The following is a 15,596-nucleotide window of genomic DNA, read 5'->3' on the forward strand; positions in this document are numbered from 1 at the left end:
ACCACACCCGGCTAATTTTTGTGTTTTTAGTAGAGACTGGGTTTCACCACGTTGGCCAGGATGGTCTCAAACTCCTGGCCTCAAGTGACCTGCTCACCTAGACCTCCCAAAGTGCTGGGAATACAAGCGCCAGCCATCGCACCCGACCAACCGACCAACACTACCATTTCTTTTCTTTTCTTTTTTTTTTTTTTAGAGACGGAGTCTCGCTCTGTAGCCCAAGCTGAAGTGCAGTAGCGCGATCTCGGCTCACTGCAACCTCCGCCTCCAGGGTCAAGCGATTCTCCTGCCTCAGCCTCCCGAGTAGCTGGGACTACAGGAGCACGCCGCCACGGCTAATTTTTTGTATTTTAGTAGAGACGGGTTTTCACTGAGTTGCCCAGGCTGGTCTCAAACTCCTGAGCTAAGGCAATCCACCCACCTAGGCCTCCCAAAGTTCTAGGATTACAGGCATGAGCCACCGCGCCTGGCCAACACTACCATTTCTATTTTTCATTAAACTTCTGCAAAATCGGTGTTAGAATTCCCATTTCACATATCGGGAAACTGAGACTCAGAGACATTGTGTAATTTACCCAAGGTCACGACTATGCAGTTGATGACCTGAAAAGTGCATCCAGATCTGCGAGAAGTTCCGCCCTGGTGATACTGTTAAGTGCCTGCCAAAAGATGAAGGTCTCTAAACCCCAGTGGGAAACAGGCTTTTTCAGATTTTTTTTTTTGAGACTGAGTCTCAATCTGTAGTTTTGTTGACCCTTTATTTGCTTACTACCCTATGCCACTACCTCCATATATGCAGGGACCTTTGTCTTGTCACCACTCCAGCACCTAATTTCTTACTACAATCATCTAACATTTTCAAACTCAGAGGAGCTTCAGAATATGAATGTTGTGTTAATAAGAAAATGACTGAAGTTATGTCTTTCCAGAAATGCTCATTTATCTCCTCATATTTTTAGCACTTTTATCTGATTATATTATCTGCTGAAATTTGCTTTGGGGCTTTTTCACAAATAAATTAAAGATGTTTCTACTACAGAATCATGTTAAACTCAGGACCAGCATACTTGTGAAACACACAAGCAAGTAGGCAAATAGAACTAGGGTACCCAGTAAATTTCCTTCCTTCTTTCTCTCTCTCTCTTTTTTTTTTTTTTTTTTTTTGACGGAGTTTTGCTCTTGTTGCCCAGGCTGGAGCGCAGTGGCGCGATCTCGGCTCACCGCAGTCTCTGCCTCCCGGGTTCAAGCTATTTTCCTGCCTCAGCCTCCCGAGTAGCTGGAATTATAGGCGCGCGCTATTACGCCCGGCTAATTTTTGTATTTTTAGTAGAGACTTGGTTTCTCCGTGTTGGTCAGGCTGGTCTTGAACTCCCGACCTCAGTTGATCCTCCTGCCTCGGCCTCCCAAAGTGCTGGGATTACAGGCATGAGCCACCGCGCCCGGCCAAGTTTCCCTCTTCTAGTCCAGCATCCGAACAGTAGATTTCAAACAAATACAAAGTTAAGTGGAATAGGCAAGAAATGGAAGGGGTGTGAGACTTCAAAATGTCCCAGAGATAGGACCCAACCAAATCCTTGGCCTCGCCAAGCGCCCCCATCACTCTGGCAGAACAGCCCCAGAGACCAGCCCTGGCCAGCTCTGGGTCCCCATCTGTACTCCCCTCCAAGCTGGTAGCTCCCGCGCCCTCTTGGTCTATCCTTTAATCTCGCGCGGCGGGGACCGGCAGGATGGTGGTCTCCCCGCGGTTTTGCTTTTCAGGCTCTCAAGTAAAGAAAACCCTCGAAACTCCTGATCTCGAGCACAGCACAAGCTCCGAACTGGCACCGGGCTGAGTCAAGATGGCAAGCCCCGGACTGAACATTCGAACGTCCCACAGTCTTCCCCGCGCCCAAGCCCCGGTGCCTCTGCCCTAGCCGAGGCCTCTGCGGTCTTCCCGGGCGAGGAGCCGACTGGGGGCCGCCGGACGGCGGAGGACCCTGCTCCTGCTTCCCGAACTACAGATCCCAGGGTGCCTCTCGGACTCGCGCTCCCTCCCTCCCTTGCTCCCTCCCTTCGTCCGTCTCCTCCCCCGGCCCTTGTTGTTTTGGCTGGAAGCACTCCGGCGGAGTTTCAGAGAAAGTCTGGGCAGAAACCGGAGCCGGGCCTGAACGTGGGAAGGGGAGGAGGAAAGCGAGGAAGAGGGAGCCCGGAGGCCGGGAGAGGGAGGAAGGGATCGGGATCTGTGGCCGAGCCGCTCAGAACCTGCCGCGCGCCCCGGGGTGGGGGAGGCGGCGGGGGAGGAGCGCGAGGGGACGGGACAGCGGGATCCCTCCCAGAAGCCAAGCCGCCAAGCGCCTCGTTCCTCTGCCGCTCCCCGCCCTCTTCGGCGGCCGCGAGAGCGGACCCACCCTCCGGCTTGACCTGCGACCTCCCTGCGCCCGCCGCTCAGAGACGCCCCGCGCTTCCCTGCCAACCCTGCGGCTCCCTCTGTGACCCGGGATCAGCCCCGCGCCCGCTGCCCGTAGGCGGCTCGCGGCTTCCCCTTTCCTCGGCGTTCCCCGAGCGCCGCGAAGTGACCCACCCTCCCCCGAGGAGAGGGAAGGAGGATCGCTCCGGGAGCATCGAAACCGAGGGCGGGCGGGCGAGCGGGCACCGCGCGGGGCATTGTGTGTGTGTGTGTGTGTGTGTGTGTGTGTGTGAGCAGCGCTGTGTCTGTTTCGGAAAGCGCTCTGGGGAGGTCTTGTCCCTAGGGGGCGGAGCGCAAAGGACAGAGGCTCCGGCACCGAGTCGGGGCAGAGTCCTGCTGAGTCCGAGCGCTGCTGAGGCAGCTGGCGAGACTGCACGTCTGGAGGCGAGGCGGGCGCACTGAAAGGAGGCCGGCGCGCCTGCGGCCCCGGCTCGCGTTCTGTTCAGGTTCGTGGGCCTGCAAAGGAGAGACTCGAACTCGTGGAAGCTGCGCACCGTGGAGCCTGTCTGCCCAGTCCGTCCGGGGTGCGCGACCAGGAAAGCTAGGTTCTCGCCGCTGCGCGCTCGACAGGCGTCGGCTGTGTCGGGAACGCGCCCGCCGCCCCTCAGCTGCCCGGCCGGGAGCCCGAGAAGCGCGCACCATGAGCGGTGGTGAAGTGGTCTGCTCCGGATGGCTCCGCAAGTCTCCCCCGGAGAAAAAGTTGAAGCGTTATGTAAGTAGAGCTGCGGGCACCACTACGCGGGCCTCGGCGTCCACACCCCTCCCCAGTCGGCTCGCCGGCGGCTGCAGCTGGCCGCGCGCGGGGCTGGTTCTTAAACGAATGCCGGTCTCTTTCCCCTTGGCCCCTACCCCTGGCGGGCTCGGGACCGGGTGCCTTGCACTTCCTCACGCCCAGGCATCCACTTGGCCGGACAACTTTCTTCCTCCAGGTTCCGGACAGCCTGCTTTGCGGGCCTGCTCGCCCCATAAAAGGACCCAGACGTCCAGCTAAACTCCTGCTGCACGCTTTTCTTCTTCCTTAGGAAGGATGGGGTGCGATGGAGAGAGGAGCCTTCTTCCTGCTTTATTCCTGCATCTGATTATTGGGCTGATGTGTGCTAAAGTTCCCGCACTGGGAAAACCGCCGAGGTTTTAAAGCTCACTAGCCCTTTTTTTGGTGGGCGCTCCCTCTCCGCCCCTCGAGATGGGTTGCGGGAAGCGGGCTGTGGAGCTGAGGAGTTGGTAGTAGAGACAAGCATATCGAATGCGCGCAAAAGGGAAAGAAGGAAAAGTTATTACGCGCCCTGCCGTTTGCTTAGCAGGGTTCACGTTTTCGCGGTTTTGAATTGAGGGACTTTGGAGTTTGGCCCGGGAGCCTTGGCGGTTTGCTGCGAGAGGAGGGCGCTGGGGGGAGCCTAGTGGCTGGTGTTTGGGCGCCTTGGATGTGCTGTCAAACTCGGCAGGAGGGGACAGCTGAAGCCAGAAAGGATTTCAGTTGCGGTCCTTTCCCAGGGAACCAGAGTGGCTTTAATGGTGTTTGTGTAATTGATACAAGATGCTATGTGTTAAACCGTTTTAGCTGTTAGGAAAAATATTCCTTGAAAGTATCAACCTTGCTTTAGTGGAAACCTGTGCCCTCTTCAGAGGTCTGGGATCTTATTCTTCCTCCCCATTGGTTGTTTTGTTGCTGCCCCCTTGCAAAGGAAAGAAATGACACTTTTGTGCTGACATCTGGACCAAATATTTTTCTAGTAAAATGTGTTTGCAAAAGCAAAATTTATGCCCCCTTAAATATAATATAAATTTAATGCCTGTACGAAGGGAATCCGTTTGTCGTTGAAGAATATCTATACCTATTATTAGAGCTCAGGTTAATCCTGTTAGTCACTGTTTGCTTGTGTAGAACAGAGTGAAGTACACAGAGTGAAGTATTTAACTTCACTGACAACTCACCAGTGAATTTCTGATTTACTTTCTGCCAGAATTTATTATAGACAAGTAACTTTATTAAGAACTCGATGCCACAAATCATAAGAAAGCTCTCCAGAGATGTGTAATGCCTCCAAATCCTGTCCATCTATCAGTTTTCCTGAATATCCTAGTAAAAATGCTAACTTTGTTCCAAAAATATGAGCGAGGCAGTGTTTTTTTTTTTTCCAGCTGTTCTAAAGAGAAAGTTCTGTGTGTGTGTGACAGAGAAGGAAGGGAGGAAGGGGTAGGGAGATAAATATATTTGTTTTGCGAAGGCCCAATTTAGGAAAGACAGATTCTTGGAGGAATTAAAGAATAACACATTTGCTGAACGTGAAAGTGATAATACAGGTTTCATTCATTCTTTCACATGGTTAGTTCATGGCTCACTCAAAAGACGCCAGGCACTGTATTAGACACCAACCATAAGGTCACAAAGTACAGTAGGAAAAAAGCCCTGCCTCTTGGGCTTAGAATTCAATTGAACTATTAACCAGGAAAGAAATCAGCCAAAAAGATTATGTCTTAACAAGAAAAACAAAAAGGAAAGTATAATTTGATCATTACAACTGTTTTCTGAGGTAGGTGTCATCTCTATTTTACAGAAAACAGTCCTGCATTTGAACCCAGATCTGCCTGATTGATTGGACTGTAAAAGGTTAACGACTCTCACCTAGTTCATTTCAAACGTGGAACTTAGACTAGGTTATCTCTAAAGGTCCTTCAGGCTCACACCTGTAATCCCAGCACTTTGGGAGGCCGAGGCCAGTGGATCACCTGAGGTCAGGAGACCAGCCTGGCCAACATGGCGAAACCCTGTCTCTACTAAAAATGCAAAAAATAGCCGGGCATGGTGGTGTACGCCTGTAATCCCAGCTACTGGGGAGGCTGAGGCAGGAGAAATGCTTGAACCTGGGAGGTGGAGGTTGCAGTGAGCAGAGTTTGTGCCACTGCACTGCAGCCTAGATGACAGGGTGAGACTCTGTCTCAAAAATAGCAACAACAAAATAAAGTTCCTTTCAGATTATAACTTTTCCTGACTCTGTGAATATTAGTTGAGAATACAAGAATGAGGTGGACTATGGATCAGGTGCACAGTGCCAAAGAAACGTAAGACCTGGTCTTTGCTTTTAAGTAGCTTTTTGAGTCTTTGGGACCATAAGACAAGTATATGTGAAAAAGCCAACAGTGCGAAGTGGTATATGACTGTGTGTCTAAGTTGAGTGGTATGGGTATTTTCTGGCTGTTCTGAGGAACAAGTTCAGTGTGGACTGAAACTATGGGAACATTTGAGAGAGACAGTGGGCTGCCTACATTGCGTTTTCCACAGGAGGATGAATTGCCTAACAGCTTGGGAGAAACTAGGATTTTCTTTGCCTGGTGTAGCACTGGTGTTTTCTTTACCCACGAATAAAGTAGATGGAGATAGTCCTGGAAGACAGTGGACAGGGCGGCTGTCAGAATAGAGGAAACCAGCATGGAGTGTAATGAGTTAAATAAGGCTTATTTAACTGTCAGGTTAAATAAGGCTTGTATTTTACCTGTCAGGTTGGTGGCCCAGAAGATTTTGACGTTCCCACATTATTGATCTTTTGGCTTTGCTGTCCAGTTTAGATGGTTTTTGCTAAAGTAGTTTTGACCATCAAAGATATAGGCATGTATACATGCATTTCCTATGCTTGTTTTTTTTCATGTAGAATGTTTATTTTTCTGGATAAAGGAAACATTGTTGGCCACCCAGTAGGCAAAATGTTTCTGGATAATGATTTGTAAAGAATGGATTTGCTATGAAAAGATATCTTGGATGCTTGGTACTATAATTATTAAATGAGACTTAAGGGAGTTTGAGCATCATGATTCTGTTTGGAAATATTTGGCCTGTGGAACTTTGACAGTTGTCTCACTGTTTACAGCATTTATAGGGTAGTCCGAACACTGATTAAGATGATCCATAAGAGCTTTTAAGTGACAAAAAAATTGTTTTAGTTTTTTTTAATTAATTTTTTTTGAGATGGAGTCTTGCTCTGTCACCCAGACTGGAGTGCAGTGGCACAGTCTCGGCTCACTGCAACCTCCGCCTCCCAGATTCAAGCAGTTCTTCTGCCTCAGCCTCCCCAGTAGCTGGGATTATAGGCATGCACCACCACGCCCAGCTAATTTTTGTATTTTCAGTAGAGATGGGATTTCGCCATGCTGGCCAGGCTGGTCTCAAACTCCTGACCTCAGGTGATCCGCCCACCTCAGCCTCCCAAAGTGCTGGGATTACAGGCATGAGCCACCACACCCGGCCTTAAATTGTTTTAGTTTTATCTTTAAAGCCATCTCATATATGGCCCCCAATGTATTCCATTTACAACTCTGTTTTATGTTTACTGTTTCATAGTCAATTCAAGCAGGATTGTTTTTTGTACACACTAGTGTGTTAATCTGATGTGTAAGCTTTTCTTGAATTTTCTAAAGAATGACACAAAAGAAAATGAAAGTCAAGAGTAGTCAGCAGATTTCCCAGCTTTTCCTTCTCTTTTTAATTTTTTCTATATTCGCAAAAGGTTTCTTTCCTCTTGTATGTATTTCATTCTCCTGGAAGTTTTAAAAATCTACTTAAAATGTAGGTGAAAATTTTAATGCTTCTTTTCAGGGTTGCTACTGTGGTGTTGCTGTTTTCATCCTGTGTTATATATTAAACAGCTGCTTTTTTACCTTGTTAAGGACCTGATGGAATCATAAACAGATTACTGTCACTAGGGTTACAGAAAACAAGTGAAGTCTTGGTAGTATGCACTCAACAATGGTGCTCAGATTTTTAAAGAATTATTTAAAGAAATGATGGTGAAATTTTCATCAGAACCTGAAATTTTAGCTGAAATAAGATGCAAGTCTGTAAACAAAGTATTGTTTCAAGACAGCTGGCTACCACCATAGCTCTGCAGGAGGAGCTTTCTTGCCTGAAGCCCGAACACTAAGTTTGGGCTCCTCCATAGCCCAGCTGTCAGCATTGGACAGGTGCACGATCTCAGCAGGAGAACCTGCTTCTGAGGCCAGAGCAAGGTGGCCTGTTAGCTGACAGCCAGCCTGGGAGCAAGGCCCCAGCCAGTTCTTAGGTGGGTAATCTGTACCCAGCGTGGGCTCTCTATCTGCTCTGCAGCTGTCAATTAACAGGACAACTCTTGTCTGGACTTCAAGAACACACCCCTGGTTCTGGAAATGGGCCTAGAAACAGAAATAGCCTCTCCTACTGGGTGGGCACCTGACATCTGACATGGAGGAGGGGGGCGTGGGCAGGCCAAGGGTCAGCATTTCCTTGGTTCAAGGACAACCCAGGACCTGTGCTAAGCATGAAACCCCTGCTTAATAGTGTCACTACAACAAAGAGGACTGTCATGTCTAGAAGCTGTTCCTATCCTTTTTTGACAATTACCACTAGCAAACAATGGATTCTGATGTTTCTGCTTACAGTGACTGAATAAGCATTATTATTCTATTGAAGGAAATTTTTTCTTGCCATCCTCACGTTAGTAAACATAATTCAGACTCCCAATGTTTTTACCTTTTCAAGTGTAGCAAGAATGTTTTTTCTATTAACAGAGATCATCAACTTGCAATTACATTAAGCCTTTATGATGGTTAATGATAGTTCATTTGTTGTGCCTGGGCTGAATGATAAGCGTAGAACTCTCCATGTGCAACTTGCCGAATCTCCAAATCTGATTGCTACCTTTTGAGATTCAGAATTACTGTTAGGAAAGTGCATTAGTTTGGAGGGGATAGTTTGAGAATTCTGCTGGCTCTTCAAAATTATTTTTTTAAGAGATCATCTTGGAACAAAAGATGGCAAGAGTTATAGTTGGATAATCTGTTTGACAAGTGACTGGTTATTTCAGTGTATTTTGCCATAACCTGCTTAAAAATGTAAGGAGCAAAACAGCATTTTTTGAGAGTAAGTAAAATTCCATATTTTAGACTTAACATAAAAATATGTAGATAAGCTGTTGACAATTTTCAGACTGAGAAATTTCAGAGGTGATAGATTCTTTTTTTTTTTTTTTTTGAGACGGAGTTTAGCTCTTGCCCAGGCTGGAGTACAATGGCATGATCTTGGCTCATCGCTCACTGCAACCTCCATCTCCCGGATTCAACTGATTCTCCTGCCTCAACCTCCCAAGTAGCTGGGATTACAGGCTCCCGCCACCACGCCCGGCTAATTTTTTTTTTTTGTATTTTCAGTAGAGATGGGGTTTTGCCTTGTTGGCCAGGCTGGTCTCGAACCCCTGACCTCAGGTGATCCGCCCGCCTCGGCCTCCCAAAGTGCTGGGATTACAGGCGTGAGCCACCGTGCCCAGCCAGAGGTAATAGATTCAAAACGTGTTAGGTACTCAGCTCTCCTAATTTTCTTACAGAGACTGACAGCCAGAAGGAGCATTGTAGTAGGTGGGCTACTACTTTGCTTTTGAAGAGTTTTGTTTTAAAATGTAATTTGATGAAACCACTGATGCTTTTAGTGGGGATGTTTTGCTATAGTGGAAGGAAACCCAGACTGAGTGTCAGGACCCGTATTCTACTTGGCTTTGCCATTACCCACCCACAGGAGCATTTGACCATTCTGATCTTCAGTTTCCTTATCTGTAAAATGGGGGAGGGAAGAGCTGTAGATCTTCAGCAGAAGCCCTGTTGCAGTTTAGCATTCCTTTTCTCAGACATTTTCTTGGGTGGAAGGGACAAATGGGGAGCTCTTCAATAAGCTGCAACATAAATTTTTGGGGGACATAAATCTTCCTTTTGGGGAAATCTGTACTATTTATCTTAAATAGTTTAGTGACTGCTTAAGCAGTATTCTCTGGGGACTCTTGGGTTTTAACTGAAGGCAGACCTGCGTGCAGGGCCTTTGGCTGCTGTGCTCCTGGGCTGGGTGCTGTGTCTTGAGCCCCTGTGCAATGCCTGGCTCAGAGTAGGAGCTCAACAGATGCCTGTTGACTGAATAATAAACAGGTGTTGCAGGAGGTTTTGTTATGTGCCATGTGAGGAATGCAAGGAAGGAAAGGCCCACTCCCTGCCCTTAAGGAGTTTCTAATCTGTTTGTGAAGACAAGCTGTCAGTCATTTTATAGGAGCTATGATACATGATTAGTTGCCAAATGAAAGAGTTTAGAGTGAGAACAGAGGATGCAGGGGTAGGAGATGCCAGGGAAGACTCTGCAAATGAATTTTACACTTTGCTTTTAGAAGAGCTGGTGTACTGCCGGCAGCAACGGCAAAATCTTAAGGGAGGGCTGGTTTTAAAGGAAGAACAAAGATTTGTGTTGAGTTTAGACGTCCTCATGAAAAAAACTGCTTCCCAGCACCCCAGTTTCATGTGAGGAGTTTGGCTGTCAGCTGTATCTTCTAGTTTGAGAAGTTTTTGTTTCTGCTGAGATCTAATGTTCCTCATGGGTTCCTGAGCACAAGTGAATTTTCTGCATCAAACTAGAAATGAACAAAACAACTTGTTTGGTCACCTGAACTTATTAAAATTCCAAGGGACATGAGTTATTTAAGATTTCTTTATGTCTGTTTTAAGCTAAGTAATTCATTCTGGCAAGCAGTTAGTTTACAACAGAGAGGGAGCATGTTCTGGTGGGAGGGAGAATAAAAGAGCCTTTGATTCATTTGCTTCTGAGTTCCAGCAGCAGGGCCAGGGCTGCCTTGGGCTAGCGTCTTATTTCGGACTTTGGAAGCCATCTTAGCCCAGCTGTGTGAGTGCCAGCTCATGTTGGGGGGGGAGAGAATAACACCAACGGATCACATGAAACCCCCTCTCACTGTGGATGGAGGGGTTTCTCTCATTTCACATTCCTCGCATCAACACGGTGGCTAATTTCCACCAAGTTAGCGCTCCATCTGAATTTGCCATTTGAACTTGGATTGCAGTCACAATCTTTCTGTGACTCCTTTTATCTCAGTCTGCCAACTAATACAGAAAACTTATCAAGTCACAGGTCTCTTTATTCTCCCCTCTTGGGGTATAACACACAAAAAATTAGCATTCTTTCTTTTTTATATTACCCCTGGCAAAAAGTGGACCATTGTACTGTGGATTTCCATATTTATTAAATAACTAGGCTCTTCCGTTGCCAGTGGGATGGCTATAGGAGCCTCAATAAATTGTAGATGACAATTTAGGCCTGTAGAATTGCTGAGAAAAGTCATTTTTAGGAACTGGAATTTTTTGCTCATTCTAGGCTTCTATGTTTGAGCATCTTAAATAATAGAAGAATGCCCTAACTGGAAAAAAGAATCATTTCTCTTTTAAGCAATTCACTTATTCATAGGAGTGAAGTTCTCCCTAGTTTAAAAGGTCACATTACTGAATAAAGGACACTATAACCTAAGAGCTTTTGACCTTCTCCCAGCCCATTTTTAAAAAGAATTAAGACTATGCACTGTAATGCATGTTTGGTTGTTATCTCTGTTACATTAGCTCTTGAAGCATTCTGATTACAACTTGTAGCTGCCAAGCCCTGTCCTGCAGTATTATCTGGAACAAAAATTTTCCATGTGGTTGTTTTTAGCAGAGCTACTATATGCAAACTGCACGTGAAGGATATAAGTTATAAAGGAATAGAGCTTCTAGAAGGAGAAATGTGAGTTAACTTTTTTCTACCATTTAATTGTTCTTCCCTCACCTCTTAGTGTGTGTTTCAGTAATGTTTATCATCTTTCTAAACTGAGTTTTATTTTTATATACTCGAAAGAATGCCAGATTTACCAAGTGTTTTTCTGATGGTGGTTTTCTTTTCTCCCAGCTTTTTACTTTGAATTCATACTTGGCCTAGACAGTTCTCTTAAGTTATGTGTTCAAAAAACAATGTCCTAAGAGGAAAAAACAAATGGCCACATTGTCCCATGAATTAAAAACAACATACCAAGAGTCCAAACATTTCAATGTAAAAATATTAAGCCTTTCTTTTTTTAGGAAGACAAATATTAAACTTTGCTTTAACTATCCTGTTGATTGTTTTTCCTTTCCCTTTTTTATTTATTTTCTTTTGGTTTGACTCATGTAGTTTAAATTTACTTTGAAAACAGCTTTATACATACTTCTTTAAGAATACTGCACATAGGGAAAAGCATTAAACTTCCATTTTACATTTGAAGAGAAAAGTAAGAGGAGGCCATCCTCCTGTCAGAAGAGGGGCAAAATGTCAAATAATACCAAGGTTTTCTAACTTACTTTTACGTTGCTTGGTTATTTATTATTATTGCCTAGAGATATTTAGCTATTTAAACATGAAATAAGCAGGTAAATGTAATTTAAGTTAAGCAAGTTTCACATTTGCTTTTGTGAAATGAAATCCTGGACATAAGCATTGGAAGAACTCAACTCATTTTGTTGTAGTTTTTGTTTTAAATAGAAAATAGAGACAGGGTCTCTACATTCCCCAGGCTGGTCTCGAACTCCTGGCCCCAAGTGATCTCTTGCCTCATTGTTGTAGTTTTTATTGTTGTATTTAACGCATTAGCCAGCCAGTGGCTATAACATTTTATTTGCTAACTTTTTAAATGAGAGGAAGGTAAAAGCACTCTGTGCCATAGTTCCCTACTCTCTCTTTTCCTATTCATTTCTGCTTCTCTGTGATATAAGCCTAGACATCAAAATCACAAAATATTTGTGTCCCAATCTTTACACACACATTCTTTCACCTTTTCTCTAAAAAGAGAGTGTTAATTTGTATCACTCTGACGTAGTAATCAAGAATAGAAATAATAATGTTCCAACTAGCATGTAGATTGTTTTTCTCTCCTGAAATGCAGCTTTTAGTTACTGCTGTACTGGGAAATGTGGTTAGGCCACTTTCTGACTGGCAGAACTCCTCCCTGAGATGACTACCTGATGAAAGAATTACCTGCCTGTGTGCCTTCCCAGCTCCAGTCCTTAGCACATTCCCATCACTGCTGTGGCCAGAGTTGGAGTTGCCAAGACTAAGGTACTGGTGGAGGGATGACTCCTTGATTATCGAGAGAGAAGTGCTTTAATCTTTGACTTTTGTAAGAGAGATACTAGGTAAAAGCTACCTTCAGCGTTTTGAATTCCAGTGCTGTTGTATAGAGCTTGATGAGGAATGATTACCTCATTCAGCTAGGGAGGTATTTTTTGAACCCTCTACCCTCTGGCAAAGTTATAATTGACCCCAACGTTATGTAGGATTATTTACTTTACATGTTCTTGACAGTTTCAGGTTTAAATGTTTGAAGTGTTGAGACAAGGTAAAAGGAAATATTGAACTCCTAAGAATGTAAAATATTTGGGAAGGTACTTTGTTCCTAGTGATGCTGTTACATAAAACCAAAGCCTTCTGAGTAATCTTTGCTGCGTATGTAGGTCATTTACCTCCAAAGAAAAAGGCACACAATTAAACTGGTGCTATTGAACGGTATTATTTTTCTTTCTATTCCTTTAAACAGTCAAATAGTTGAGAGTCAAATTTATAAATGTTGAATGTTTCAAATGGGAAAAGCAAGCAACTATTTTTCTAGTTGATTTTCATAGTGACCCACAGTATACAGAGAAAAAGGTGTATACACAGGAATCTGTGAAAATTATGGTTTCATTTATCATTCTTCGGTGTTTGTAATAGGATATTAATTTCCAGAGGACAGAGATGGCATTTGTTCTCTTGTCTCAAATATACAGTACGGTGCCTTGCATATACTCTTGAACAGCACAATCAAATAATTGTAGAATTTTGAGCCTAAAATTGTAAATTCTCTTGTCCAATGATTCTTAACCTCTCTCATGCATTGTTTGAGTGTCCTTTGGCTTTTAATCCAGTTTTACTTTCTATGATTTGCATTACAAAAACAATAGCTATATTGAAACTTTTTTCTAATTACACATATCTCCTTCTCCACCAGTCAAGAACCCAACCCACTCCTTTTACAGGGAATGAAAATAAGCCTAAGGGAGATGAATTGATTAGTCCAAAGTCATACTACTTAATCAGTTGTTCTGTTGGGGCTCATCTCTCCCCTCCCAGATAAAATCCTTTCCATCAGAGTGAATGCCCACATGAACAGGGCACTGTAAAGAATGCAAAAGAAGAGGACCAAGTGAACACTGTTTTCACCTTTGAGAGCTGTGTGCTGCTAGGGGACATAGGTTGCACTTAGTTCTACAAATTACATCATGATCAGTGATGTGTGAGACATTCTGGTAGAAGAATCCAGCAAAGAGAGGTTAATTCGGTACTCTGTGAAGGCTTAATGAAGGTAGCAAGAGGCATTTCACCAGCACCTTAAAAGATGGATTCAGTTTTCAAAGATGAGGCTGGAGTAAGATCTGATTTCTGTTTCTCCTTTTCCCAGCCAGACTCTTGCATTGTTGTTTACATTTCGCTCTTCCTCTTTTTCACCGGCTGTTCATTTCATAATGGAATACAGCTGGGTCCTTTTTCCATCACCCTTATTTAAACACCAGTCTCTGATGTTCCTAGGTGTTGGAGTTCTTGAGGGTTCCAGTGCTAGCCCTGGTTGGTCTCCTCGTCTTTTCGTCTTTGTTAGTTGGTTCTTCATCTGTTGTGAGATCATGAACTCCTTTGAAAATTTGAGGCTCCCAGTTCCCATAAGAACTCTTACCAACTTATACACAAACATTATTATAATCTTGGATGTTTTCTGACCTTTAAAGCTCATCTATGGCTCTTAACACCTAGTTAAATGCCCTGAATTATATGTTGATAATTTGAGTATTCTTTCTCAGCCCATTTCTCGTTCCAGATCTATGGATCTAACGGTTTAAATCCAAAACTGCTTATATAGCCCACAGCAACTCAGAGTCAGAATGCCCACAGCAGATCTTATCATCCTTTCCCTTAAACCTGGTCCTCTTGGCTGTTCCTTGTACAGTGGCTCAGCCAGAAGGTTTTCTTTGACTTTTCTCTCTCTCTCATTCTCCACACCCAGTGACCAAACCCTGTCCGTTTTACTTCCCAAGTATCTCGATTTATTGGCCACTCTTGCCTAGGCGATATTTGCCTTTCTTCTGGATTACTGCAATAGCCAGTTGCAGTTGCTGCTCTCTGTCTTCTCTTGGGCCCCTCTTAACTGTCTTATCAAGGCAGCCAGAGTGACTTTTCTGAAATACCAATCTGATAATGCCATTCCATAGCTCGAAGCTGTTCTGCGGCGCTCTTTTGCTCTTCGGAGTGCCTCTGCCTCTTCCCTTGGCTTGCATGGCCCTTTATGTGGCAGCAGCACATCCATCCAGTAGTGTTTGTTGCTCTCTTCTCCACTCAGTCTCTCGCCTTCAGCTACACTGAACTTTCATGGTCCAGATCAGCTCTGAGATTTCTCTCTCTGGGCCTTTGCACATGCTCTCCTCTCCTCCAGGAGTCCTTGACCCTCTCTTTTCTGTCTCACAACCAGGCTAACTTTGGGAGCCTTCTCTGAACTCCACCACCACTGCCACATGTACACACGGACATACTGTGCTGGGAGCATCTGTTTTGTCCTCCTGTCATGCTCTGTTATTCTCATAGCATAGCACTTGCCACACTTGATATTTGCTTGTTTACTTGCTTATTTCCCCTCCCATGGTGGGGCCATGTTGTGACTTTTGTGAGCCCCAGGTACATTTGCCTTCATAGGTCCCCCCCTTCCTAGATTAAAAAAAATTAAAAATTATATTTTGCAACTGTGTCAGTATAAAGATGAATATATTCTAACCTGGAGTAGTTATATATTATTTTTCATTTTTTATTTTGATTTTTAAAAGAAAATATTAAGACACTTTTTGTGTGCTCCTAAATGTATCATGGGCCCCAAGCACTGTGCCTTCTGTCTGATGGATACATTGGCTCTGTTAAATGAACAGAAATACTCTTAAGATAAAGTTGACAGCATATGTCAACTGACTGATTGGGACTAAGAAAAGTGAGGAGTTACTCAGTTATTTTGTCATGTGGCACTGTTATCATGGCTTAGCTCACTAAAACACCCTTAAGGCTTTATGTTTTAGGCTGGGCGCAGTGGCTCACCCCTGTAATCCCAGCACTTTGGGAGGCGGGGCGGGCGCATCACCTGAGGTCGGGAGATAGAGACCAGCCTGGCCAACATGGTGAAACCCCGTCTCTACTAATAATACAAAAATTAGTCGGGCGTGATGGTGCATGCCTGTAATTCTAGCTACTCAGGAGGCTGAGGCAGGAGAATCGCTTGAACCCGGGAGG

General features: G+C 44.7%; 1 protein-coding gene across 2 annotated transcripts in view; it reads left to right on the top strand.

Moving 5' to 3' along the window:
* Nucleotides 1-2,428: 2,428 nt before the first annotated feature.
* GAB1 (GRB2 associated binding protein 1) overlaps nt 2,429-15,596 on the top strand; it is a 131,724-nt gene continuing 118,556 nt past the window's right edge. The window contains exon 1 of one of the 2 annotated variants that reach the window (XM_054485114.2): nt 2,429-3,158. In XM_054485114.2, the coding sequence (XP_054341089.1) occupies nt 3,087-3,158 (72 nt within the window). In that variant the 5' untranslated portion in view covers nt 2,429-3,086. The remainder of the gene's footprint in view (nt 3,159-15,596) is intronic. The other variant, XM_054485112.2, reaches the window with a different exon arrangement.

This window comes from Pongo pygmaeus, chromosome 3, assembly GCF_028885625.2.
Source record: "Pongo pygmaeus isolate AG05252 chromosome 3, NHGRI_mPonPyg2-v2.0_pri, whole genome shotgun sequence".
Taxonomy (NCBI): Eukaryota; Metazoa; Chordata; class Mammalia; order Primates; family Hominidae; genus Pongo; species Pongo pygmaeus.